Source organism: Manis pentadactyla, chromosome 19 (assembly GCF_030020395.1).
Source record: "Manis pentadactyla isolate mManPen7 chromosome 19, mManPen7.hap1, whole genome shotgun sequence".
Lineage (NCBI taxonomy): Eukaryota > Metazoa > Chordata > Mammalia > Pholidota > Manidae > Manis > Manis pentadactyla.
In genome coordinates, this window is record NC_080037.1 from 11,994,596 (window position 1) to 12,021,028 (window position 26,433).

General features: G+C 43.6%; 2 protein-coding genes and 1 long non-coding RNA gene across 11 annotated transcripts; 1 reads left to right on the forward strand and 2 right to left on the reverse strand.

Moving 5' to 3' along the window:
• Positions 1 to 118: 118 nt before the first annotated feature.
• SNAPIN (SNAP associated protein) lies at positions 119 to 1,918 on the reverse strand. The gene is made up of 4 exons (XM_036922231.2): positions 1,615 to 1,918; positions 1,304 to 1,350; positions 964 to 1,082; positions 119 to 695 (listed from the first exon to the last, which is right to left on the reverse strand). The coding sequence occupies exons 1-4, from the start codon at positions 1,755 to 1,757 to the stop codon at positions 594 to 596; spliced, it is 411 nt and encodes a 136-aa protein (XP_036778126.1). The 5' UTR covers positions 1,758 to 1,918; the 3' UTR covers positions 119 to 593.
• Positions 1,919 to 16,166: 14,248 nt separating this feature from the next.
• CHTOP (chromatin target of PRMT1) lies at positions 16,167 to 25,295 on the reverse strand. 9 transcript variants are annotated; one of them, XM_036922221.2, is made up of 7 exons: positions 24,988 to 25,294; positions 24,053 to 24,134; positions 22,600 to 22,750; positions 21,909 to 21,992; positions 19,931 to 20,117; positions 18,987 to 19,124; positions 16,167 to 17,340 (listed from the first exon to the last, which is right to left on the reverse strand). In XM_036922221.2, exons 2-7 carry the CDS (start codon positions 24,115 to 24,117, stop codon positions 17,135 to 17,137), a joined length of 831 nt encoding a protein of 276 aa, XP_036778116.1. In that variant the 5' UTR covers positions 24,118 to 24,134; positions 24,988 to 25,294; the 3' UTR covers positions 16,167 to 17,134. The 9 variants fall into 9 exon arrangements, with proteins under 9 accessions (XP_036778116.1, XP_036778117.1, XP_036778115.1 ...); XM_036922222.2 differs by having other exon boundaries at positions 19,931 to 20,114; positions 25,001 to 25,293; XM_036922220.2 differs by having other exon boundaries at positions 25,001 to 25,293.
• A 160-nt stretch (positions 25,296 to 25,455) lies between these two features.
• LOC130681714 (uncharacterized) lies at positions 25,456 to 26,397 on the forward strand. The gene is made up of 3 exons (XR_008994983.1): positions 25,456 to 25,537; positions 25,981 to 26,090; positions 26,268 to 26,397. It is a non-coding gene; the product is annotated as an uncharacterized LOC130681714 (long non-coding RNA).
• Positions 26,398 to 26,433: the final 36 nt, after the last annotated feature.

Below are 26,433 nucleotides of genomic sequence, written 5' to 3' on the forward strand. Positions count from 1 at the left end.
CATTGAAAATGATAATTGAGTCTTTTCATGATAAACTCTAGGTCACAATTTGAAGCTGTATTTGAATTAAAGTACAAATACTCTTGGGAATCTTTCCAGATAGAAGAGTAGACTAGAGTACTGTTTAAGCATTTATTGAATTAAATGGTTCTAGTAACACTGTTGCTGTATTCAATTCAGTGCAATCAATAAAAGAGGGTAGATGGGTCATTCACCTTGACTTTGCCTGCCCTCTTTTCCAAATCCTCAGTGCAAAGAAAAGTCACAGGCAGAGAACATGCAATAAAGGAAGCCTCTCCCTGCTCAACTAGGCTTGAAGGTAGAGGAGGTGGGCCTTGCGCCTGCAGCTTTGAAACAAAAAAGATGTAGATGCCTCAGCTCATTCTTGGAAAGAAGAGCCATAATAAATCCTTCGGGGTCCTGAGTCCTGCTGTATAGGTTTCTTTGGGTCCCACATGAACAGGTAAGTGCTTCAAACACAAACCACAGGGGCTGCCTTTTTGATGTCCCAAGGTCAATGGCGTTCTGGAGGAAACAAGGCAGCTGGGGAACAGAACTTGTGCTACGCTGGGGCCATGGGCACATCTGGCCTGTTACTTGCTTGGGGAACCAGGGGGGTAAACTCCTGAATCAAGCATTGCCCTCCTGCGAGCCGTTTCCTTAGCAACGCTGTGGTTTAGCCGCCTCAGCCGTTCCTACAAGACAAAAGATTTGGAAGTCTGCTCTGAAATGCTTTAGAGTTCAGTGTCAAGTAGGTGCTAGAAATATTTTAGACTCCGTCTTAACATTAAGTCTTATAAGGTAATAAGGCTGTAAACGATAGCAACTGCATAGTGAGAATAACAAGGAGTTCTAAAGACTTTAAAACTACGGTGATTTTGTGTTGGGGACTTTGTGACATCTCTTGAAAACTGAAGAATACCCTAACGACTTGGAAAGAATCACTGTCAATGGAATTTTTACCTGGGCATTCTGTAGAATGTTGTTGACCAAAACAACCCGTCGCCGGGCATTAAGTAGCTTCTTCACATAGGGGTCGAGATCCAAGGCCACTTTCTGATCCTCATTGATACGGCACAGTTCTGGGGGGATGGAAGCAAGGTGCAACTAACATCTAATGGCTCATCTCAGGGAAAGTAGGCGAGTAAATGGGATGAAAACACTTGCACCCACGTGGGCCACAGTCCACTGGCAGCCCTGATGTTCTGGAAGCCGGCGACAGAAACACAGCCCAGAGCTTAGCCAAACGTAAGGTCGTGGAAGTGAGCTGGAGGATTCCAGGTATACAGGGATACTTACTCACCAGTAGCTAGGTTGTCAATTTGTTCCCGAAGCTCAACCTGGCTCTCTCTGCAACGAGGTACAAGGGCCCACACGGTCAGAGTATGGAACTCAAGAAACCTGTTTCCCTACGTGTTTCCCAAGTACTGAGAGAAGCCAGCTCCCACTAACCTCAACCTGCAGCCTTCCGCCGTTCAGCCCCGGCTCCAGTTTCCCAAATTTATTCTTGTCCAACCTGAACGCGGGCTGGAATCTGGTTCCGCCCTCTCTCGGTCCCACCCCTGCAAAAAACCAACCCAGGAGAGCCCCGCCCCAACCTTCCCTCGTGGGCACCTGACAGCGTGGACATGAGAGTCGAGCTGCTGTACGGCCGGTCGCAGGAACTCGAGGAGGCCCTCGGCGAAGAGGTCGCGGCCGGCGGGCCCCGCCACCGGGGTGCTTGCCCCGGACACGGCGGCGGAACCAGACCCCGCCATCACGAACTTCCCTTAAGCACGGAACCTGCCGCGAGGGCCGCCGGGAAGTGAAACCCCGCTGAAGTGCGCCGCGAGGGGGCGCCCGGGAGATGCAGGCTGCTCCCCAGGCCCTAGGATTCCTGGGAAACCGAGTCTCTGGGGCAGGGCGAGGCGAAGGGCCGGGCCCCAGGGCTCCCGGGAGTTGTAGTTCTTTGTAAGACTCGAAGGGGCGGGTTTTGACGATCTCCAGATTTCAGTAGCTGGAGAAAGGAACCGTTTCTTGGGGTGGGTACCTTTTGTTTTCTCCACCGGTGAAAAATAAATGCTCATTTCCCCAATTGTCCATAGCCTTCCCATGTTAACTTTATGAGAAATCCAGATTATATTCATTGTATAGTTTTATATTTCTAAATTTGAGTGTATTTTTTAATGGCGCTAAAATATGGGCCAAACTGCCTATGAATATTATTCAGCCTTAAAAAGAAACGAAATTCTGATACATGCTACGATATGGATTAACCTTGTAGACATTATGCTAAATGAAATAAGCCGGACAAAAGGACAAATATTTTATGACTTCACTTGTGTGGATACCTAGAACAAATTCATGGGAAAAAAATGTGCTTTAATCCCTACAGAATGGTGTTGTCAAGGGCTGGGAGGAAGAGGGAATGGGGAGTCATTGTTGAATGGATACAGAGTTTGAGTGTGGATGATAAAAAGTCTTAGAGAAGAGTAGTGGTGATGGTTCCACAGTAATGTGAAGTTACTTAATGCCACTGAACTGTACACCTAAAAATGGTTACACTGGCAAATTTCATCATGTGTATTTTGCCACAATAAAACAAAATTTCAAGCCTGCATTTGTTTCCATACTTTCATTTTTCTTCCCTCAAGAAGTTTCCTCGGTTTTGTTTCCTTTTTCATGTCTTTCCAGAGAGTTTATATCTCTTGTTGAATTCTAAACAAGAGACACAGCCCTCTGTCCCTTAAGCTCTAATGAGGTGCAGTGGTTCACAATTCCGGGGGCCATCGGGGACGACATGTGTATGGAGATGCTCCTGGAGGGCAAAGGGGACAGAAATAAATGGGCACCAGAATGTTCAGCCTTAAGCTTTATCCTCAGGAATAAAGGAGAAGGTGTTGAAATCACTGTGGGAGAGTGTAGTCAGCAGCTGTGACCCTGACTGAGACTTAAATGGTGATAACTTTGAAAGCTTTGTATACTTTTTATTGCTTATTGTGTTTGTTTCCCTGTATCCTTCCCTCTAGTGAATAGAGGTAGGAATCTCCTGAGAGGCTGGCGGTTTATTTTGGAAGTAAGCAGCAAGGAAGGGCGTAGCTAGGGCAACTGCCCCTGCTTTCAGTCAGGCCTTCAGAGGAGGAAGCCCAGGGGATAGTGGTGACAGTGCTGAAGAAGAAAGGAAAGAGGCCACATCCTTGAGGCCTGTGCTGGGGAGAAAGAACAGGGGCTGCCTTCGGTGGGGAAAGGAGTTGATGGCCCAGTGTCTAGACTAGAAGCCCCACATTAGGCCACAGTCCTGCCAGGTACTTTGAAGTAGGGTTGCCAGATTTAGAGAGCAAAGCAAACGAAAAACCCTGGGGCGCTAGGTAAATTTGAATTTCAGACAAACAGCAGATAATTTTCTAGTATAAGTATTTTATCTGGTACACCGACTTCAAAGGCTGTTCTCTGAGACAAGCCATTCTGCTGTTTTTATTGTTTTTATGTTCTCCTTTGCACTGCTCTTATCACTGGAGCTAGCGTTTATCTCTCATTGCCGCAGCCTCCTGACCCATCCATCTCTTGCCTCTAGTCTCTCTATTCTCCAGGCCAGTCTGCGCCCAGTACCAGTCAGATTACATAATAACCTTGCTCGGAGAAAATAAAAGGGATTCTAGAATCCGCCTTTCCTTGGTTCCTTGGACACTTCTGTGAGGGAAACAGGGCAAGGTCTTACAGAATCCCTCAAGTCTGATAACAAGTTGAAAGCCAGTGCTCATTCAATTATTCATTCTCTAAACACTTATCACATTCCTGGCATCAGGCATAAAGTATTCAGTGCAAAACCCCCCTCGTTGCTGCTTGCAGGCGTATCATGTATCAGTGGCCCTTCAATCCTTGGCTTTTCCATAGGGGCTGAAGGAGTTGTAGGTGAGAAGAAATTCCTCCGTCTTCTGCCTCCCATCTTCCACCCCCTGGACAGTGCTTAGGTTGACCTGACCTCCTGGCTGGCTCCCTGAAGGCAGGTCCTGGGGTAGGTCCACGAGGAAGCCCTGCGGGAACACAGGGCGCTGGCTCAGGCAATATAGCTACAGTGCCCTCCACCTGGCTGGCTAGCTGCACCCCTGCACCCACACTGTGGAGCCTGCAGGGGCAGAGGGGGTGGACAGGGGTATCAGAGGACCCTTCCTGCATGTGTGGCGGGGAGCACAACATGTCATCTGGTGAGGACTTTACTGGGGAGAGGGACATGGGAGTCAGACTTCTTAAAGCTCTGCTGGTTCAGATTAAGAGACAGGGATTTCCAGTTGCACCCTGCTTTCTGGGAGGTCAGAATTTCTTTTGGGGAGCCCTATAGTGTCAGCAGCAGCCATTGGGGTGAGAGAGGGTAGGGAAGGCAGTCAGGGGGCCTGAGATTCCAGCTGCTTTGTTAGCTGTGGTCCTGGGGAGCTGCCTTCCTCACCCCGTGGCGGGTTCTCTGGTCAGACTGGGATCAGGTCGGGCTCCGGGATTCCTGTTTATCACAGAGGGCTCAGAGGCGGAGCGCAGGGTCCTGGCCGGGGCAGAGCTGACCAGGCTGAGGAGATCCGGCAGGCCAGTGCTCTTCTTTGATCTTTCTCATCTAGCTTTCCCCCATCCCTCTCTCTTCTTTATTTGTTGACCTGGCTTCCCCCCCTCCCCATAATGAAATTCAATGAGAGGGTGTGTTTCTGTTTAAAATCCAAAGAGTAAAGCTTTAGGACATGTTGGGGGTGTTCATTTCACCCAAGACTCTTTCAGATATCATTTTCACTGTGTGTCTCCATCCCCACATCTTTTGGGTTCCAAGAATTCAACTCAATTCTGACACTACCTGCCAGGAGACAGCATCAGATTCCAGAGGTTAAGGGCCCGGGCCTATTGCTGATGAAAAGAAAATCCTTGAGTAAAACTCCAGGAAAGTTTCATCTGAGCCCAGGTTTAGGACAGCTGCCTGGGAAATACAGTCCTTTCAAAGAAGGAAGTGCTCTGCAGAGGAGAACTTTCTTGCAAAGTTATATACGCTTTTTCAAATAAAAGCTATAAATCATGGTGTCAATAGTTACATTTTACAGATTAATACATACAGAAATTGAGAGTATAGGGTGTTGGATCATTACCAAGGCACAAGGTAATTTAGTGAAACTGTTCAGACATAAAGCAGATGCACCACGCTTGCCCTACAGACTACAAAGCAGGTCTTTGTTTTGGGTAACCCAAGCCTTCAGGCAAAAGGCACTTCTCAGAGGCTTATATTAGCATTTTTTTTCCTTTCCTTTTTCATTGACAGTTCCCACTTATGATCAAAATCTTCCCATAAGAAACATTGATGATAAATATTGGTCCATTGGTGCCCTTGTCTAGCTTGGATTAATACTTAGTCTACAGGCACACACCTGATCATCTACATTTGCCCTCTTACAGTACTAAACTATGTTTTCTACCTTTATCTTGCATCTACCTACCACTTCAGCATTTTATTTAAAAAAATAATAATAATAAGGGAGAAATGTGGGATTCACATATAAATCAAGTATAAAAATCAAACGAATAATCATATTTGACCAGATTGTTTATAGTTCATGATGCGTGATCAAAACCGAAAGTTTCTGTGATGACTGCCCTTGTACTGTTCACCATGTAAGAACTTATTCACTATCTAAGAACTTGTTCACCATGTAAGAACTTGTTCGTTATGCTTCAGAAGATTGGAGACTGTTGAGAATTAGGCTGGCTTGGGGTTGATTAATGATTGTGCATTGAGTCCCCTATACAGAATTTTATTGTTGTTAACAACCATTTGAGAGATGCCCTCTCAAAAAAAAAAAAAAAAATTGGTCCATTGGTGCCAGAGTGAAATTTTACCTGCTGCAGGTCCATCCAGTCCCTCAATGTCACAGTAATCTTCGGTTTAGTGATTAAAATACTGTGGGGGAATCAGAAGCTCAATGTGATGTGTACTCTGTGGGTTTTAATTAAAGATCTATGCATTTTTAACGAGGTCACACTGTTGTGCAATCACTGTGTATGTGCTTTGTTGAGATTTTGGAGGACAAAAAGGCGCTACACAAAGTGAATAGCAATTATAAAGGCAAACGCTATTAATTAATTAATTAATAGGATTATAGTGACGACACAGATTATAACAATTATCGCTTTCATCCAGGACCTCCAACCACTGAGAAAGAAGATCATTAATATTAATATCTGGGTCATCTAACTCAGTGATTTGAGTTTTTATATGATTTAAGAAGTAGGCAATGTTTTCAGAACTGTCTGGTATGAAAACATAGCATCCTATATTAATTACGGTGCAAGTTCTCCCTTAAGAAGCAGTTAGGAAGTCTAAGGCCATATGACTTTGTAGAAATGTCTTTCTCATTAGAGTCACTTCTGTGTTAAGAAGGGCTGAGCTTTGTTGACTATCATTTTAGAACTTGTTGAGTGCTTCAGTGTGAATGATGGACTTCCACATTTCCGGTAGGAGTGACTAAGCCAAGGCCAGAGGTGAGTCCCACAAAGCCACTGAGTTCCATTAGGAGCTCCCCAGTAAACAAGAGACCTGTTTCATTTGTACAAAGTACAAATTCATCAAACTGTTGGTTTTGTGGACAGCTACCTGTATCTAATAATATCATAGTATGGTTACAATTTGGGGGAGGTATTGTCCCATTTGCTGGGTATAGTTTGGAGAATTGTCTTTCAAGTGATTTTTTTGTCCCCAGTAGAGTGGGGCCATTGTGCTTAATTTTCCATAATTAAGGGTGAGTCATGCAAACCCATTCCACAGTTGAAGGAGTCCCTCATCAGTACACTAACTGGTTTATTTTTAAGAAGTAACTTTCCTTTCTGTTGGGCTCTCTTTGTGGTATCACAATAGGAAAAGGTGAACCCATGGCCAGGAGAAAATAGATTAGCAGGCCAATAATACGGATCCTTGCTAGTAATTTCAGATTGCAATAGTGAGCTGGCATTTATATATGCATGTATGTAAGACTGCAAATTAGACCAGTCTTTTCCCTGACGTGGAGAGACCCACCAAGGTAGTCCAGCAGTACTGGGTATAGGTGGCTGTCCACTAACCCAACAGTTTGACCGATTTATACTTTGTAAAAATGAAATAGGCTCATTGTGAGAATATATTGGCATCAGGATTTTCTTTCATTAATGGGGAGAAATAGAGGATTGATTAAAAGTAGTGGATAGAGAACATCAGGATCTACAGGCCTGGTCTGAATCTCAGGAAAAGCAATCTATTCAGATGTTGTCTGTGTTTCTTCTAAGTCAGGTGAAGGTTGTTTGGCCAATCAGAGTTGAGTGTCAAAAACCTAAGTGGAAGTCCAGTGAGGCTGCAAGGAGTTTTTTAGTTGGTGTCTTTTTGAATAGGCATAGTCTCTGGTCCTAACCTGTGATCTTTAAACTCTTCATATCCTTGAAGATTATTATGAAAAGAGTCAATTACTAAAGTTTTATTTTGCTTGAGTGCTCTAATAAGACCAGAACAATAATGAGAAATATACTCCTTTAATACAGGAGGTTAATATAATCCATCTCATTGCATTGGTCTGTCTGTTATAATTTCAAAAAGCAAAAACCGGTGTTTCCCAGAAGGCATGATCTGAGGTTTAATAAAACCAGTGGAAATGCTTTTGGCCAGGGAAGGTTGAAAACTTCTATAATTTTTGCCAACTTAGTTTCTATGATACCATTAGTTCTTTCTACCAATCCAGATGATTGAGGATGGTTAAGCACAGTGAAAATGTTGCACTATGGACCAGATATAACAAATAGACTTAATTACTTGTCTGGGAAATGTGATCTTTGATCACTACGTAATTCAGATGGATGGGAATTGTCTTTTCTAGTAATTTTCCTGACAGTAGGGCCATTGTTCTGTCAGGGAAGGCTCCTACCCAATGTGAAAGCATACAAATTAGGACTAAGACATATTTATATCCCTGAGATAGTGGCATTTAGATAAAACCCATTTGCCGGATCTCAAAAGGTCCTGCTGGCAAATGACCCTGGTACCATGGGGGCTTTCCAGGATTATATTTGGGACAAATAGTAAAGCAGGAGTAAAAGCCTTACAGCGACTGTAGCAGAAGGTTTCCAATAATATTGTTTTCTCCACAGAACCATTTTTTCAGTTCCTCAATGATTAATTTGGTGACTATGGGTAAGTAATGGGCATTTGAGCTCCAATGGGGACAATAGTTTTGTTACTGGGCCCAACCCATAGCCCTGTGGCCACCCCTTAAGCCTGTAAAAGAAAGTCTTTTAGGGAATTAGTTGTAGGAAGTAGAGGACATTCTTGAGTATCTGTATAATTACCAATTAGGAGAGCTTGTTTTGCTGCTATATCTGCAAGGTGGTTTCCTCCAGCTTCCATAGTCTTTGATTTAGAATGTCCAAGGACCCTAACAGTAGCAAGTTGTTTTAATAATTGAATAACTTCTAATAATTCTACCTGCTGGTCATTTTTTTTGGTTGTCCAGAAGCACTTAGAAAACCCCAGTGTTTCTATAGCATATCAAGATCATGTGCTACTCCAAAGGCATGATGACTGTCAGTATAAATATTAGCTGTTTTGTTTTTAGCTAATTGGCAAGCTTGAGTTAAAGCCATCAGTTCTGCTTGCGACTTAGTAGTAGGCACACAAAAACTTTCAATAACATTGTTAACATCATTAAAGAAGAACTTGCATATCCAGCTTGGTTATGTCCCGCATTATCCTTAAGATATGAGCCATCTGTAAACCGAATTAAATCACCATTATTCCTGGGAGTCCCCTGTAAATCCTATTTACAGGAGTAAGAAGAAAATCAGGGTGATGCAGTCACATTCATAATCGCATTGTTCTGTGTGGAGTAAAGTAACAGGGTTAGGAGTGTGTTACATCTAGCAGGAGTTAAATTGGAAGCAGTTAAGTGTTACTTACTCTCAGTACTTACTCAAATAGGATGCCAGGCGACTCACAGAATAACGTTGCATATGGTGAGAGTTTAGAAGAGCCCCAACAGAATGAGAAACATAGATGGTTAAAGGGGAGCCCGTTACAATCCCTTCAATGGTTTTACACAAGAGTGCAGTAGCTGAAATGGCTCTCATGTAGTGTGGGAGGCCTTTAGCTACTGAGTCAAGTTGTTGACTGTGATATCCATTGGGCTGATGCTGGCTGCCATGCTTCTGTATTAAAATCCTTAAAGCATTGCCTTTATTTTCATGTATGGAGAGGAAGAAAGGCAATTTATAATCAGGATATCCTAAAGCAGATGCTTGAATTAATGTTGTTCTTACTTAATGTTTCTATGACTTCTTTAGTTTTTTGTGTCCATTCAAAAAGATCGGGTTGATCTGATTTTTAAAAAGTATATAAAGTTTGGGCAATTATTGACAAGTTTGGTATCCAACTTCTACAATAACCAGGTAATTCTAAGAATCCACATAATTTTTCTTTGTTTTTGGAAGAGGAAAGGCTACGATTCCTTTAAGTCTTTAAGGATCTATTAACAGTTCATCCTTAGATACTACATGTCCCAAATATTTAACAATTACTGAGCAGAAATGAACTTTTTCTTGGAAACTTTATGACCTTTTATTGTTAATTACTTTAATAAATAAATAGTAACCTCTTGAGAGTTTATCTCAGAGGTAGAACATAAAAGTAGGTCATCAACATATTGAATCAGTGGGGAGTTATTTGGAAAGCTAATATCTGTCTAATCTGCCTTTAGAATTTGGGACAAATAAGTTAGACTCTCAGTATACCCTTGTGGCATAATGGTCCACATATATTATCTCTCTTCTCAGGTGAAGGCAAATAAATCTTGACTATCCTTGTCCATAGGAATACTAAAAAATGGACTACAGAAATTGATTAGAGAAAAATAGGTAGCATCTGGGGGAACTGAAGAATGTCAAGTATGAGGGTGAGGGGACTATAGGGTGACAGGGTATCACAATATTATTAAGTGCCCGTAAATCTTGAACAAATCTCCATCCTTTCCTGTTTGCTTTTTTTACAGGTAAAATGGGAGTATTACAAGGACTGGTAAGGGAATAAGTCCTTTTTAAAGATATTCTTGTATAACATATCACATTCTAGTATTGCTTCAGATTTAAGTGGATATTATTGGATATTAGGTAAGGGTTTTGTTTTGTCAACAGTTACTTTAATAGGTGTGACTGGCTTAATTTTTCCAGTATCAGAGGGAGAAGTAGTCCACTATTCTGTCAGAACTTGTGATAACAGCTCATCAGTCTTAGGAGCAATAGGTGTTAACTATCATTTTCTCTGAACAGAATTCTATTTCACTTTTATTTGTCTAAGTCTAAAAACATTTCTCCTTTAGAAGAAAAACAAATATGGGCATTATTACCATAACATGGGAAATCTACTCTAAAAGGTCTTGGCCTTCTAAATGGATCAGGGCACTGTCACCTAACAGAAAAGAGGGCTTCCTGGAGCTATTTCCTATGTGAAAAGTCACAGGAAGAGATTTATATACTTGGATAGGCTAAAAACCCCTACCATTTGGGCTACCTTACTACTCTGACAGCACAATCAAGTAACGTAGGGTTGAGAATGGATAAAGTGACCCTTGTGTCAATTAAGACTTTGGAAGTTCCCCCTCAATTGGAGCATCAGTCTCTCCCGAAGTGCTAGTAAGCAAGGAGGGGAATGTCCTTTCCACTTGGAGCATCTCATTCTTCCCTTTCCTTCTCCAGGTCCCACTTAAGTTTGGGACAGTCTTAAGATGGATGTCCAGACTTATTTCGGTAGTAACAGAGGTCTTTTTTCCAAAAGTGGGCCCTGGAAAAGTTTTTCAGCTGGGCTTACTAAATTGTTGTGAATTCATAATCTTAGCTTTGGCCTTTCCTTCTTTAATAAAGTTTGTGAAAGTTGCTCAGCACGAGTAACAAGGGCATTAGTAGGTAAGGCGGCCCATCTTACACCAGATCTTTTTATAAGCAAAGTCAATTCATCTTCTAAGCCTTCTAAAAAGGCAGAATTTAAAAGTGTTTTGGTGGTCTTCAAAGAGTTCAGGAGGTAAACCTTTGTTTAAAGATTTCTTTTCAAATCTCTCAAAATAATCAAAAACAGGTTCATCTGGTCTTCTTTTACATTGTTGTATTTGGTCCGGTCTACTTTCTCGGGGAAAACTTTGGCGATTGATACAATTTTTGTCCAATTCTCCTGTAATTTTCAAGATTCACAGCCTCATATCTGAAAATGCTCCATAGGGTTTTTCCATTCTGCCTCATCTACCCATTCTTTAGCCTTGCTTTCTGTTACTAAAACATGTGCAGGCTGATGTAGGTCTGAATATCCAGGCTCATATGCGCTAACAGAGCAAATTCCTTTGCAAGACCCCATAGGGGTCAGGAAAATCTTCAGTTAGACTCGAGTTCAGTTTGAGTCCAAGGAGTGTAAACAGGTGCTGGCCCTCCCCTCTGTGTCATAGGTTTTTCTTTAAAGGGAGATGTAATAACCTGTTTTGTCAAGAGTTCGTTTTTAAAATGGTTAGTTACTTCCGAGGCTTTTTCTAATTTAGCTACAATATTCGAGAGTTTGTTTTCTGCAAAGACAGCATTTTGTTATTCTGTTTTACGGTTTCTAGATACCAATTAAAATATGGTTCCCATTCAAATTGTTTGAGTTTATAGCTATTTTTCTAATTGTACGCGTAAGATTACTAGTTTCAGTATTTCCAAAGAACCCCATTTTGGCCCCTTAAGACTTATAGCGTTCTTAGTCAGATTTTCCTATTTTGTTCAGTACTTGCAAGTAAATGTTCAATAAGTACTGCACATAAATCCTGCTCGAGTACTGGTTGGTAGTTGTTGAGCATTTGAGAACTGTTCCATCTTTAAACCTTTCTTTTTTAATTAATTTTTTAATAAGACTTGAATAATTAGCTAAGGAGGTGTAGTGGATCAAAATGTGGGGCTCGTGTCGCTTTCAAATGGCCATGAAACACCCTTTTCCATGTCTCGGATTCTCCCCCAGTGGTCTAATACCATTAGGGTAACTTGGGGCACTGGATGGTCAGTCCTTCTTATGTGCTTCCTCGAATGAGTCAGGTTTACTTTTATTGTGGTTTTAAGGATGGTCTGGTGGGAATGCTTCACGTCCGTAGGGATAGATACCCTTTGACACTTCCTGCCAGTTGGGGTAGGAAGGAGCAAGTGTTCCTTTTATTTGGAGGTTACTTCTCAATCTCTCATGTTTATTGGCATTGTTCCAGCCTTCTTTCATTATCCAAGTCATTTTCAGCCATACATTCTTAGTTACTCCCAACTTCTGCTTTCCCTAAACTAGCCTGCCTAGAATATACTGGTACAAATTTTATACTGCTCCAATAAACGTCAGGACCGTCAGCTTAAATTAAGGAGGTCTGGATATCAGGAGGACTCATCTGTTCACCAGAGGACATGAAGCTGGAGGGGAACAAGGGGCCCCAGGCTGGCACTGAGCACCAGATTTAGTCAAGCCCTGGGGGACCCGAGGTGGGTCACTCTGATATCCTGCCAACCATGCCAATATATGTCACCAAAAAGAAAATCCTGGAGTCATTAGAGTTTTATTTGAGCCCAGGTTTAGCACAGCTGCCTGGCCTTCCCAGGAAGTAAAGTGCTCCAAAGAGAACTTTCTTACAAAGTTACACTATTTTTTTTTAACAAAGGATATGTTATGATGTCAACAGTCAAAATTTAAAAAATTTTTGAAGATCTAATTGGTTTTATTAAGCACTTCATGAATCGAGCAGCCTCCCACTTAACAAGTAGAGAAATGCTCCCATCAATAGTTATTTTTCAGACTAATATATACAGAAAGTGAGGGTACCAGGTGTTTTTTTGATCATTACTAAGGCACAAAGTAATTTGGTGGAACTGTTCAGACATACATTACAGACAACAAAATCAGGTCTTTGTTTTAGATAACCCAAGTGTTAATTAAGGCCAGGCACTTCTCAGAAGCTAGTAGTATTCTCAGCTTTTTTTTTCTTTCTTTGATATTACAAGACTGCCCCCAGCCCTTTCTACTTCAGGCGCCATTTGCAAGCCCAGATTTGTTACCTGTACTTCTGACTGGCTGTCAGAGGTTCTCACTAACCCCGTGCTAGAAGCAGCTCACCTAAGCCAGGGAAACATTTTACTTACTAGGTTTTTGGTTTATTATGTAAGGATGTATGTAACTCAGGAACAGCCAGATGGTAGAGATGCACAGGGCAGGTATGAAGAAGGGTGAAAGGGCGTGGAGCTCTCCTGGCCTCCAGGTGCTGTTGGGCAGCTGCGTCTGGGGATGTCCCTCCCTGTGCACTAGGTGAAACCTCAATGTGGATGGGGGAGGGAGGGTTCTTGACTCTGATTCTCCAGCAGGTCAAATGACTATAGATAAGGAAGGAATTTCTTAAAATGAGAGTAGCAGCGAATTGCAGCAACCCATGCAGGCAGCAGAGAGCAAGGGATAACAGAGGGAGGAAATTAAAGTTCATTGAGCTTCTGCTTGTCATAGGGCAGATCCCTTGCCAAGCCAGTCGCCTGGTGTCCAGTGTTTGCTTGAAATCTGCCCGGTGTGGGAACTAAGCCCCTATCACTCCAGGAACTGGGGGAGCCTCAGAGCACTGAATGGATTGAGATTATGTTCTGAGAACTTCCCAAAGGCAAACATTATCGGACAGGCTACTAAAGAGCTCTGTACAGCTGCAATCCTGTTTGGGTCACCCAGGCGATGGGAACTTACAAGCCCAGATCAGAGATCTTAGTAGCCCTTCCCCACTTGTCTGAAGTAGGACACACATGACTAGTGTTCAAGTCTAGAACATTGAATGAAATAGCAAAGTAGTAAAGACACCATGGGTAAAACGGTCTTTTATTAACCTCCCAAGAGGCTTAGAAGAGCAGAGACAAAATGTAGTAAGTGAGCAATGAGCAGTCTCCATTTAAGACATTACATCACCATCCAGTCCTCTAGATATTCTGTAAAATGAACTTCACACAAGGAATTTCTTGATCCTGTTCTTCTTCAAGACAGTGGTTACCCTCAAGCAGCAGGAACATATCATTTAGACTACTTGCCTTGCCTTAAGATAGGGTAGACAATGGCCGATTACCATAAAATATATTAGGACTCTTACCTCTTAACTCCCTGGTTTTTAAAACACAACCTTAATCTTAAAATGGAATCCCTCATTTTTACTCCACTGCTTGTATCTCGGCATTTTTCATCATAGGCAGGGAAAATTAGTCCTGATGCTTGTTCCATGACCCTGCTCTGCATCGCATGTCCACCACTCTCCCAGCACCACCGTGTGGTCACCAGCCTGGAAGCTCTCCTAACCTAGCTCTTCGGGGTTTTCCTGGAGGCCTTATTACACAGGCCAGACTGATGAAATCTTTGGCCATTGGTGATTGAGTCAACCACCAGCCCCTCTCCTTCCCTCCTGGGAGGCTGTGGGGGTGGGACTGAAGTTCCAATCTTCTAAACAGCATTTAGCTCCACTGGCAACCCACCCCCATCCTTAGGTCACCTAAGGGCTTTCCTAAAGTCACTCATTAATAAGGACACCTTTATTGCTCTTAACATGAAATTCCAAGAGTTTTAGAAGCTCTTGAGTTAGGAGTGGGGTTGAAGACCAAATATGTATTTTTTATTATAAATCACAATAATCACACCATGGAGGTGTTTAAATCTTAAGCTGATAATCATCTTACACTAAAAGGTAAAATACACCAAGTCTAATGGAGAATCAAGTGAATCCTTTCAAGAGGCCTCCATGGGGTCTGTTAAAAAAAAATCTATCCAAGTAAATTTTAAGACTTAATTAGCTTTATTAAGTATCCATAAATTGGGCAGCACCCCTCTAGCAAGTAGAGAGATGCTCCAAAGGGATACAGAGAGGTTTTTAAATGCAGGACGAGAGTAACAAACAGAAAAAGAGGATTGCTTTGGATGAAGTCACCTTCGTCTGGGGACAGGAGGGTCTTAGTAGGTGGATTCCTTTGGGGGATGGAGGGAACATATGTGACATTTATCTTATTGATGCTAACTAAAATGTATCCTGAGTGACTGCATCTCTGGGGGAGGTTGAAACTACTTAGGTATTCAGTCCTGGTTTGACTTGGCCTAGCAGAAGTGACACCATGTTGGGTCTTTCTTAACAGGCCTTAGCTGCCTCAGGCCGATAGCCTGCCTGCCCTGCAGCCTAAGATGTCAGTGACAGGGTCACCACCACCATCACAGATCCCAGAGCTGTCCTGGGCCTCAAGTCTCCACCCTCGGGGGTGGTCCTGTCTTGCTTTACAATATCCCCTTATCCTGCCCTCCAAAGCATGCCAGCATTCTGTGCAGGCTGGAACCAGGGGATGTTGGCCCGTGCCCTGCCCATCAGCATCTCCCTCACAGCAGCTTTGGGGGCTGATCTGAGTCTGAGCTCTACCTTCAACTGGTCTTCGCCAAACAACAAAAATACTTTTTTGCTCTTTCCAGTTAGTTTACAACACCTGTCTGAGCCAAAGACCTCCAGCCTCAGTCCATTCTCAGGAAGAGGAAGTAATTACACATACTCAGAAAGCAGGTTCATCAATGGTTCCATTCTCTGAACTCTACATGGTCTTCTGCACCTTCTACAGAACCACTGCTTCACGACCCAGAGGTGAGGCAGCCCAGGTCATATGGATAGGACTCAAGTTCAGGAGGTCCTGACCAAAATTTCCTTCCCACCCATAATACACACCACCTCCCAGTGGTTGAGGGTGCCAGGTAACTCAATGGTAACTGGTTTGGTTGGAGTTAAGTTCTTTACCTTTAAACAGCACAAGAATAAAGGGCAACCAGTACCAGGGTCCAGAATATTGCCTAAGACCATTATGTTTTGAGTTTCCTATGGGCCAAATGGGTTGGTACATTACTTTGTGTGGTCAATAACCATTCTGCAGGGTTTACTCAAAGGAGGGCAAATTCTTCACTTTCTGCCCCAAAGCCATATTCCCCTGCACAATTTCAATACAACTATGAAGAAAGTAACTGTTGATTCTACAAGGGGTGTATCAAGATACTGTTATAGTGGCCATACTATTTTGAAGAGCCCGACAAATAAAGAGAAACTTGCTGGCTGGATTTGAGAGAACAATTTGTTACAATGAACCAGGAATGCAAGATTCCACTGAAACTGGACAGGTGACAGAATATGGTTGAATTTAATTAAACGTTCAAGGGAAATAAAAGAGGTCAAACAAAGCCAAAGAATGAAGCCCAAGATTGGTTTGGGATAAACAGAATAATAACAGCATTTCAGCATGGTTATCTCCTGAGCCCTCCCAGCAGGTATTTGTCACCGCCCCCCCACATACCCCTCTCCCTTCTGAAGCATTGGCCAAACCAAATGGCTGTTTCCTCTCTTGCAGGTGTAAGCCTATCAACAGTACCCTTCTGGACATGACGCAAAGCCAAGAGGGAAGTTTATGCACCTCATCCCAGGGTAGGAAGTGCACACACCCTACTCAGCACTGGTTCTGTGGTGCCGATGTACGTGGTAGTTAACGTCAATTAGCTACTCACACCAGAGCTGCTACCACGTGTGTCCTGGGATGTGGCCCTGTAGCATGTCAGTGTTCCTAATTTACTACACTAAAGTATCAATGTGGCAGAATGCACTTTTGAGCTCCAGATTTTCTAAATACTTCTAAGAGGCTGTTTAAGATAACGCAGAACAGAACTGTACATCAGACACCCAGGCCTTAGGGACGAACATCAATGGGCTTTCTGAGACTTTTTCATTGGGATACAGAGATCAACAGAGGCAATGTTAGAATGTCAGAGCATGATAGGTGAAGGGAGGCAGAGGTGAGAAGAGGGTGTCCTAGCCACAAGGCCAGCCCATTTCACATTCTAAGATAAGTCTGGGCAATGCGAAAAAATCCAAACAAAACAAAACCCAAGTCAGAGGGAAAAAAGGGCTTTAACACAACAGAGTATCAAAAAAGAAAACGGAACACACTAAATACACAACTGGTGGCAAGTCAGTCCACAGCCTATTGTGACAGGTCCTTCCAGCATCCCTCAGGTTTCTGCTCAGGTGTTATCTCGAGGTTATGTACAGATGTGGGGACTTTTAACAAGACTCTCTCACAGGAAGGCGGGCAGGTTTCAGTCATTGGTTTCGGGATCTGTCTGTGCCATGTAGGCATCCAACTCAGCATCCAGGTGTCCTTTTGTTTTTGACATGTATGCATCCAACTGGTTGTCCAGCTGTTCCTTGGTCAGCACGGGGCGAGTAAGGGCGCCTCTCCCTCTCCCTCGTCCACGGCCTCGGCCTCCGAAGCCCCCTCTTCCCCGACCTATCATACCCCGACCTGGCCCAAGGGAAAAAAAAAAAAAAAAGACAGTCACAAGTAGGTTTATGCGTTCTGGGTAGATGCCCCTTACAGCAGTGGGGCCTAGCTGAGAAAGGCTGAAGGGCAGGGCAAAGAGGAGGAATCTGGAAAAACAGGAAACACACCGGGTAGAAAGCCACACACGGAAAGCACACAGAATGAATCCCTTATCACATGCTCGCCTCTAAGTGCTAGTAAAAAATTTTTAAATCTATCAACAAAGTAGGGGGAAATAATTAACTGACAGTTAAAAAAACAAACAAAAAAAAAACCCTTCATCACTCCTAAAATAAATTACCTAAAATTTGAGACCCGCTGTAAGTTCATAAATAAAACACATTTTGAATAACCCATTTAGTAAGATAGGGAAGAAGTAACAAGGGCACAGAGAAACGCGTGTGAGCGAGACAGTTTTTAAAGCCTTATTGGAGATCCTTCTGGAAAATTAGTTCACCTCTCCTCAAACTTGCCAGACCTAATGAGCTGATCCCATGTCAGGAGACTAAGGAGTTATTTTGACATAAGAACAATGCGGGAGATGAGGAAAAACATTTAGAGTAGTCCCAGCCACTTCTATCTCTGATTCTAGTTGTCTTTTAACAATTACGGTTATCTGAGAGGTGGTTTCAATTCACATTAACAAAACATACCCAGCTTTCTGAAAAGATACTTTAGACTACCCCACCCCTGTGGTTGCTCTCAGAAACCAAGCCAAGATAATTTGGAAACATGCTACTTCATTCTGAAACCCAAACTACCTTGCACTTCACTCGTAAGTCAAGCAACATATAATGGGAGAGAAGCAAACAAGCTCTTGGTCATCAAATATCCTTTCCTAAGTTATTATTCCTTAGCAACTTCAGGGTCATAAATTATGGAAGACCCACCACACACTTTAAAAGGACCAAAGCAGATACACACAAGAATAGAATTTTTTTCCTCCTTGGACAGGTGTTGTTGGGAGTTTTCCACTAAACTCTAAGCCAGGTAACTCCCATGAGATTAAACAGCAGCAACACCATTAAACTCTTTTCCAAACTGGGTCATGAGGTCACAAGACAAGTATCACTAAGTCTCAAAGGTAAGATTATCAACAAGAGTCAGTTAAGTGATAGGATACCATCTAGCTTTCTACCTTGATTAAAAAAAAAAGTCATCTCTGATTTCCCACAGACACAAACTTCACCTTGAATTTACTTGGCTTCAGAGTCAATACCCAGCTCCTAGTCTCACCATCCTATTTTTGTGTACCTCCCTCTTCTCTATTCTTAGACTCAAAGTGGGGATTTGCAGTATGGTGTGTGGTGGGGCAGGGACAGAGAGAGGTAAAGCCTTAAACAGACCATTTTGTCATTTTAACAATACAAGTTAAATTCGCAAGAGCCTGGAAGAAGAATGCACCTAATATGGCTCTGTAACATGTACCTGACTGGTTCTTGGAAAACCTGTGAAAAGACTTTTGCACTACCAGCATGTGAATTTAGAAAATAAGCCAGTTTCAAAAAACAAAACAAGACAAACAAATAAGCCTGCCTATGACTTGAAGCTGTGCAGAAAAGTGGCTCTGAGTTTTGAAGGGAGAGAAGTAAGGGGAAGCTATTCTCTGAAGTTGGTAGCTGACTAACCTCTACCACCGATTCCGCCACGACCCATAGCTCCACGCCCTAGGCCCCCTCTCCCAGGACCTCCACGACCTCGAACACCACCTCTTCTTAAGCCCATTCGGGGAGCTACGGCTCGTCCACCTCGGAGCAGGTTTTGACCTTGGAGAGGAGGCATACAATGTATATGCAGGTAAATCCAAGAGAGACAAAGTAGATTCTAACCAAAGGCAGGCGGTAAGGGTTAATCAGTTAATTCAGTTAATACTTAGGTTGGGTGGGGCAAGCTGCACACTGAGTGTGAACAGATTAAGCTGATGTTTATTCAATCAGTTCAACAAATCTGACCATAATTCCTTTTTTTGGGAAGAAGCTGGGAGTTAATTAGTAAGCACATACATTTAATAAATACCTACTGAGTAATCAGACAGATGCCTAGCATTATGGTAGATTAAAAAATAAATGATATGCTTCCTGCTCTCAATACATTCGTATAGGGGCCAAGAACCATACAGGGATGGCCTAAGAGTGCCTGAAATATAACATGTAGCTAAGTGCTATGGGTCAACTTGTCCTTTTTTCCAAATTTAACAAAAATGTCTCACCAGCACCAGGAACAGAGATAGTTAGTTAAGATAGAGGCCAACGACCCATAAATTTCTTAGATTTAACTTATTTCTAAAACTTGAATGTGCTTTGATTCAAGCAGCAGCAGAGTGTTTTAAAATGGAATGGAGATGACATGAATTACCTGTTTTTACGCAGGTCATAGCCTCTCACCATTGCACATTATCAGAAAAGGAATGGTATCGATAAGACATGCAGCACTATTAAAAATATGTGATTTCCAAAGTTAATTATTATTAATACAAATTCAGGCTTAAAGATGTTAAAACAAACGTGTCCATAAGCAGCCCAAGAGAAAGGGAGGGATAGGGCCCGACAATTATCAGGTACATAGCACTGACCTCGGAGCGACATCCCACCCCTAAGCAGGGTTCTTGTGGCACGTCCCCCACGTAGTCCTCCTCTGGGCAAGCCTCTCTGGATTATGGGCAGGCCTCGTCCTCCGATTGCTCCCCTGGCCAGGGTCCCTATGGGTCGGCCTAACCGTGCCTGGATGTTACTCTTACCCAGGCGCTGCTTTAAGCTCTTCTGGAAGAAAAGGTGTTGGGGGATTGAGATCAAAAAAGCAATCCAGTGGGATTTGGCAACTCACAGCGCAGAGAAGAAGCAAGTGAGATGTCTGTGTGGTGGGAGATAAACTTGCTGTGGTAGCATAAGGATCCCAAACAAGAAATAAGCCTCTGCCTCAGAACATGGCATAAAAGAATTCTGATCCTGAGTGTCTAGGAAGCTTGAGTTTGGTCCTCTGAAACTGGCATCACCACAAATTACCTCACTACTTGGCTACGTAAGTCATACACCACACACCACTACTTGGAACTTAAGTTGTGGTGAGAACATTCTGTATTTCCAATCCTGCATTCTGTTGTTTTTGAACCACAATGATACAACTTGATTCATACCTGCCCAAGGACCACCACTGTCTTCACAGGCTTCCTCAAACACCATGGGAAGTCCATTATACTCTGTGCAAAATTTAATTTACAAGGTCATTTGAACTCTTGTAACTTGAAAAACAAGATTTAATTTCTCAAAGAGGCCAGTGTGCTCCATTTTCCTCTGAGTATCTATCTCCAGATGGTCCACTTTTTACCTTAAGATGTAAGTAAGTAACAAAAGTCAAACCTCCTTTCCTTGTATTTCTTACAAAAGCCATAATCCTATGTCTACAACAGCTCCATTCAGTATAATGACCTTTACTTCAAAATAAACATGTAATTCAAATGTGTCTCCATAGAGAGCCAGCCAAACTTGTGTTTGAATTAAGACAATTCAGTTATAATTACAAAACAGAGCCACATCTGAGGACAAGGACTTATCAAAGATAGAGATTTTCAATAACGACCACCTCTCAAGAGAATTAAATTCCTTCAAAAGAAAAGGTGACTGTGTAACCTAGAAACAACCAAGACCCAGCAAATCTGTTTCCCCATAAAGCCATCAGTCAATATGAATGAATGCAAATTCCATGTGCTCTCAGACTTTTGCCCGCAAGGATTTCTTTGTAACTATATGCCGAATTATTACTACCAGCCTTCTAGCATAGGATCATAAATGGCTCCTCATCAGAGGGCCAGGCTCTGAACATGACACACCCAGCACGAGCAGCTATAACCAGCCATAAGAGCCCGGCACATCACTCCCGACAGCACACAACTGTGAAGTTAGCAGTCATTCGAGTCTCTTATCTCTAGTCACCCCAAGCATATTCTCCCAAGATCTGCACTTCAAGGGGAGAATGACAGTGCTTGTTAAGTTCTTCTCCCTTCCCAATCCTTTGCTGCTGCCAACACTGGTCTCTAACATTGCCAGGAAGCTTAAGGATGGCAACTGTATCACCCAGTTTCCACTCTGGAGCTATGCTTGATGCTAAGGTAGCCATTAGCCACACATGGGTATTTAAATACAAGTAAATAAAATCTAAGAAGATCAAACTCCTCAACAGCCACACTGCTCAACAGTCACAAGTGACTAGTACTGTACTGGGGAGCATAAATACAGAAGTTTTCTATCACTGCAGTTAAGTTCTGTCAGATAGCACTATACTATTTAAAGCTTCTTGCTGAAATATCCTTTGGAATGGTCTTTTTTTTCTAGCAGTTTTTTAATATTTACTCTTGGAAAAAGTGGTGCCTTTTTACTGCTTTCCTGAGTCAGGGATGAATGCAGTCACTCCAAGGCTTAAGGTACCGAAGCAGAAGGCCTCGTTTATTTTTGGTCAGTGAGTCCAAGGGCTCAGAGGGGTGGGGGTGGGACGGTGTTATATTTAACTGCTAAATTTATGCACAGCCATGCAGTGCTACCAGTTAAAGTCCTTACAGTTGCATAGCACCGCCCTCCAGACGCCCAGCCACAGCTTGGACATATCCTTCCACAGCCACTGTCCGGACTTGCATATAAGGTCTATGAATAATAAAGAGCAGGTTTTATTTCAGATCTGAATAGGATTGTCTACTACTAGAAATCTGAAAGAGAACCCACTAACTCTTATATTACTCAGTGCTCTTGCTTTGCTGACAAAACTGGGTGCAGTGGAGGAGAGTACTGCCCTACTGTTTCTGTCTTAGTATTGAAAACATATGACCAGGGCCATTCAGACTCCCTGCACTACAGGAGAGAACAGAATTATTTACCTAATTTACAAATTATTTAACAGGGAATAAAGGATTTTTTGAAGATCTAAAACAGAAACCAAAATTCCTTTGTGGAAAAAGCTTGTGAATCTACTTTAGGAGCAAAGGATCAGAAAACAAGAAAAGTTAATATTCACTGATAAAGAAACAGGCCACAGCCACACTGATGACAAACTCCCTAAAAGAGAAAGACAACAAAAAGTTACTTATTGGTACCTGCCAAAATAGGAGTTCCCTGAACTTCTCTTTCCTCCAGAGAAGTTTCAGCTTTTTGCCCTGAGCCACCTTGTAGTCATCCACCACGTCCCGACAGCCTCAGCAGACTGCCTGACAGAGATCATCAGCTGCTTCTGAAGCATTCAGATCCATTCTCTCACCTGCTTGAGCTTTAATGCTGCCTGGACAGAGGGTCTGTTCTCCATCTGCTGGGCCAGTCTTCTGTTTCTGGCACTGGCTAGCTGCTGCTGTTGCATCGAGGCCCGAATATTCACTGGCATCGGCTGTTTGTTCTTCAGCATATTAGTAAAGCTTCAAGGTCGAACAAAATGGATGTTTAAATAAAAGCTTTATTACAAAACATTTATTGGCATTTTCATGGCTTGCTAGACCAGGAGCTCCAGATCCCACGAACTTTAAGTAAAGTGGTACACCAGATCAAGGCTGACGTGGGTTAAAGACTCCTCTGCTTCCACAACTTGCAAGAATCAGAAACTTAGGAAGGCAGCTAAGTGCAGCACATATCAAAAGTGACAACAAGGGCTCAGGTAATGGCTTTTAGAGAGGTGGAAGGTATGAGAAACACACAATAAGCAGATACAACAATGACAAGAGACAGAAGATGTAGTTTCACAGACAGACAAAGTTAAGTCAAAACCTTGGGGGCCTTGAGAGTGCATTTTAAGGGCAAATATAAAGAAGGTTTAGAGCACCTTCCAAGCCCAGGGGAAAATATACCCATACATTTCATAGGAGTGCATATTTTCTTATATATTTGTTCACTCGGTAACATGTGAATATGGAGAAGTGGTGTATAATATCCTGATAAGGAGAAGCACATATGCTTCAGAAAAGGCAAAAAGGTAAGCAAATCTTTTAGTGATCTAGCATCAACTTAAAATCATTGGTCAAAGGCACTCAACGAACAAAGTTCTCAGAGACAGAAACTGCCTTTAGTCAGTCTCAAACGATTAGTTTTTCTGACAAAGTGATTACTTCTGAGAAAGTTTGATTAGTTCAATCATTTAAGAGTTTGGGAAGACAGTCTTCTATTATTCCTGTCAAGTTTAATGGAATGGAAGTAAGAGAAGGACACTTAACTGGTAAAGGAATCCAAAACAAGAACAAACTAAAAGCAGAACAGAAACAAAGTGAAATGGAGCAAAGCAAGTGCCTCTTACAAGGCCCAAGAATGACATTCCAGGGCCTTTGGACATATTCAGAGCTTACTACCTGCCTCTTACAGGCCAGACACAACACTGCTGGCCTTGGACTAGGCAGCAAGCCTAACTGCAGCCAGGGTACCATGCTACCCAGCTGCACCGCCCCTGTATCAATGTAAAAAAATGTGAAGAGAAGGGAGGGTGTGAGGAGTCTTTTTAAAATACATCCCACCAGGTATTTCAGACAGCTTAACATAAAAATCTACTGATAAGGGGTTTTGAAACAACTCCCCAATTCGTTTTGTGTACCACATGAGATGCAACTAAGAACAGAGGTCTGTAGCCTTCTGTTGGCATTTAGTTTAAAACCGGTTTTTGTGCATTGGACCCCAGGGCCAGTTTAAGTAATGTTTTCTTATGAACGAGCTGAAGTTGCTGTTGGCTGCCTCACCGCTCATTTAGAGACATCTTGGTGGTGCTTTTTAGCACAACTTTCGGTGTTGACTGTGCAGCCATCTTCAAATCCCGAGAATCTACAAAGGACAAAAGGCAGAAGAGCAAATCAGGACACCCTCATTCCTACACTGAACAAAAAGGCCTGTTATCAACGACTACTATCACCTAAAACTCACTGCAGGTGGTTAAATTTTGAAACAGTTATTCCTCACTAACAAACTTCAAGGCCATAGAACAAAAAACATCTGTTCAAGCCTCCAAAAAGGGCAGACCTAGACCTAGCTAAAGGAAGTGCTTGGCTTTTAAGCAAAAGTAGCCCTTCTCAAACTTGGCTGTAAGGAGCTTTTAAAAAAAAAAGAAGCCTGCGTCCACAACAATTAAACCATCATCTCTGGTGGTGAGGTCCGGGGACGAGCAACTGGAAGGCAAAAGGGTACCCAGGTGCTTCTCACGTGCAGCCCAAACTGAGCAGCACTGATCTAGAGCTGATCCAGGCACGCCTAGTTTCAAAACTGACTTTGATTCTAAAATCAAGTAGGAGCCTTAACAAAGGCCTGGGGTAGGGAGCAGGAAAGGCTTCCTAAATGGGCATTTACCTGGGAGTGACAGCTCCCAGGGAGCGCGCTCTAAAATTTAACCCTAAAAGTCATTCTTTTCCAACATTCCCCCAAGTCCCGTAGTCCTCCATCCTTTGGTCTTCCTACCATCTCAAGACCGCTAACTGTGCTCAACTGCCAGTTTTCCTTTTCGTACCTGTCAAATTCCAGCCTTTCCCATCAAGCCCGGCGCGTTTCCACTCCGGGCCCTCCCCCACCTCCCTCCCGGGCCCCGCCCCCCGTGCGGGCCCCCACGCTTGAACTTCCACATCCCTCCACCCCAGGTTCCGCGTCCGCCAGCCCCGCCGCTCGCCGAGACCTTTCCCCTTCTCACCGCACACACCCACCAAAGGAAACGGACGCCAGTGCTCCTGCCGGGGCTGCCACCACGGCTGTGGCAGACGGGCCGGGGGCCGGCCGAACCTGAGTTCACGGTGGAGGGGGTCGGGTTAACTTGGGCGGCCGGCTACGTGTGTAAGTGGTAGACTATCTAGGTTAGTTCGCCGTTGTTGGCTGTCTGTCCGGTCGGTAGGTCGGTCCGCCTGCTCGCCCGGCCTGCCCTTTCCTGCCTTTCGTCTGAGCAACCACAGCCGCTGCCGCCAACTCCCGCTCGGTGTCCAAAACAAAATGGCCGCCACGCCCAGTGCGGAGTGGGACCGGCTAAAATGGCGTCGACGCCATTACGTCATACGCCAGATCCGCGCACCACCGGGGGGGGGGGCGGGAAGATTTGAGTTGCGCCTGCGCGGGGATAGGGGCGGAGCCTATGAGAAGGCGGGGCTTTAGCAAAGGCCCAGTCCGAGGTACGCGCCGTGCTTCGCAGGCAGAGGAACGGGGTGGCATGTGGTACATGTTGGGGCTTCACAGTGGATGCGGGTTTGCTGGTAATATGGGCCCCTGGGAGTGGTTTCGATTGCGAGGAAAATTAGTCGAATTTCCTCTCCACTGCGCTCCTTCACGCCCCGCCCATGGCCAAGGCCGACTTTCTCAAAGTCTCAAAGCTGGTCTTGCCTCCAGCCCACCGGCCTGGGTAATTTGCACTGCTTCTCTCGTTTCCTTATTCGCCTTGTTCGGATTGTCGTGGAGTGCCAGAAACGCCCCAGCGTAGGCCTGGGGGCCAGTGCTGGGAGCGCACCGCTACGGAGCCTGACCTTATCCTCCCTCCCAGTCCACATTTTCTTCCTCACTTCCCTCCCCAACTTGGCCTGAATATTATTAAATCCTTATTTGGGGGACCTTTGCATCTGCTTCCCCCATCCCTGTGCTCCTCATTTGCCATCCGTGTGGATTTTGATACAGACCTGCATGGGATTTTTCTTATGCCTAGTTACGCACTAAAATGTTTGAAGAACGAGTGAATGAATACACTTTCAGCACTTCTTCCCCTCCATACACGTGCAGCATCAGGATCCTTTCATTTTCCTTCCCAGCATGTGTGTAAGTGTGTTCAATGGTCTGGCATCCTTACTTGGCTTTACCTATGTGAGGGTTAGGGTTGTGTTTGTTTTGTTCACTGCTGACCCCCCGGTTCCTACACAATGTCTAGCACACGATAGACAGGTTATCAGTAAATATTCTTTGAAGGTTGAAGATAAATTCTTCCTCTGGCTTTAGCTGAGAATCTGATGTCTCCTCCACTTCCCGGTGGAACCTTGAACCCCCCATACCTTCCTGGTCCTTAGCATTCCTCAAGTAGGAAGGTGTAATGGTCCTTTGACCTTCCTCCAAAAAAGGTGAGTGGGGAGTGAGCTTCCTTCACTTCCCCACCTACTTCCAGACC

Coding starts and splice junctions, on each gene's coding strand:
- SNAPIN (XM_036922231.2), bottom strand. CDS start 1,757: ATGGCGGGGTCTGGTTCCGCCGCCGTGTCCGGGGCAAGCACCCCGGTG. Junction 1,351..1,614: donor TCTCATGTCCACGCTGTCAG/GTGCCCACGAGG, acceptor ACCTCGTTGCAG/AGAGAGCCAGGTTGAGCTTC. Junction 696..963: donor ACATTCTACAGAATGCCCAG/GTAAAAATTCCA, acceptor TTTGTCTTGTAG/GAACGGCTGAGGCGGCTAAA.
- CHTOP (XM_036922221.2), bottom strand. CDS start 24,117: ATGGCTGCACAGTCAACACCGAAAGTTGTGCTAAAAAGCACCACCAAG. Junction 22,751..24,052: donor AAGATGTCTCTAAATGAGCG/GTGAGGCAGCCA, acceptor TCGACCTTGAAG/CTTTACTAATATGCTGAAGA. Junction 20,118..21,908: donor GAGGGCGGTGCTATGCAACT/GTAAGGACTTTA, acceptor CTTTTCTTCCAG/AAGAGCTTAAAGCAGCGCCT.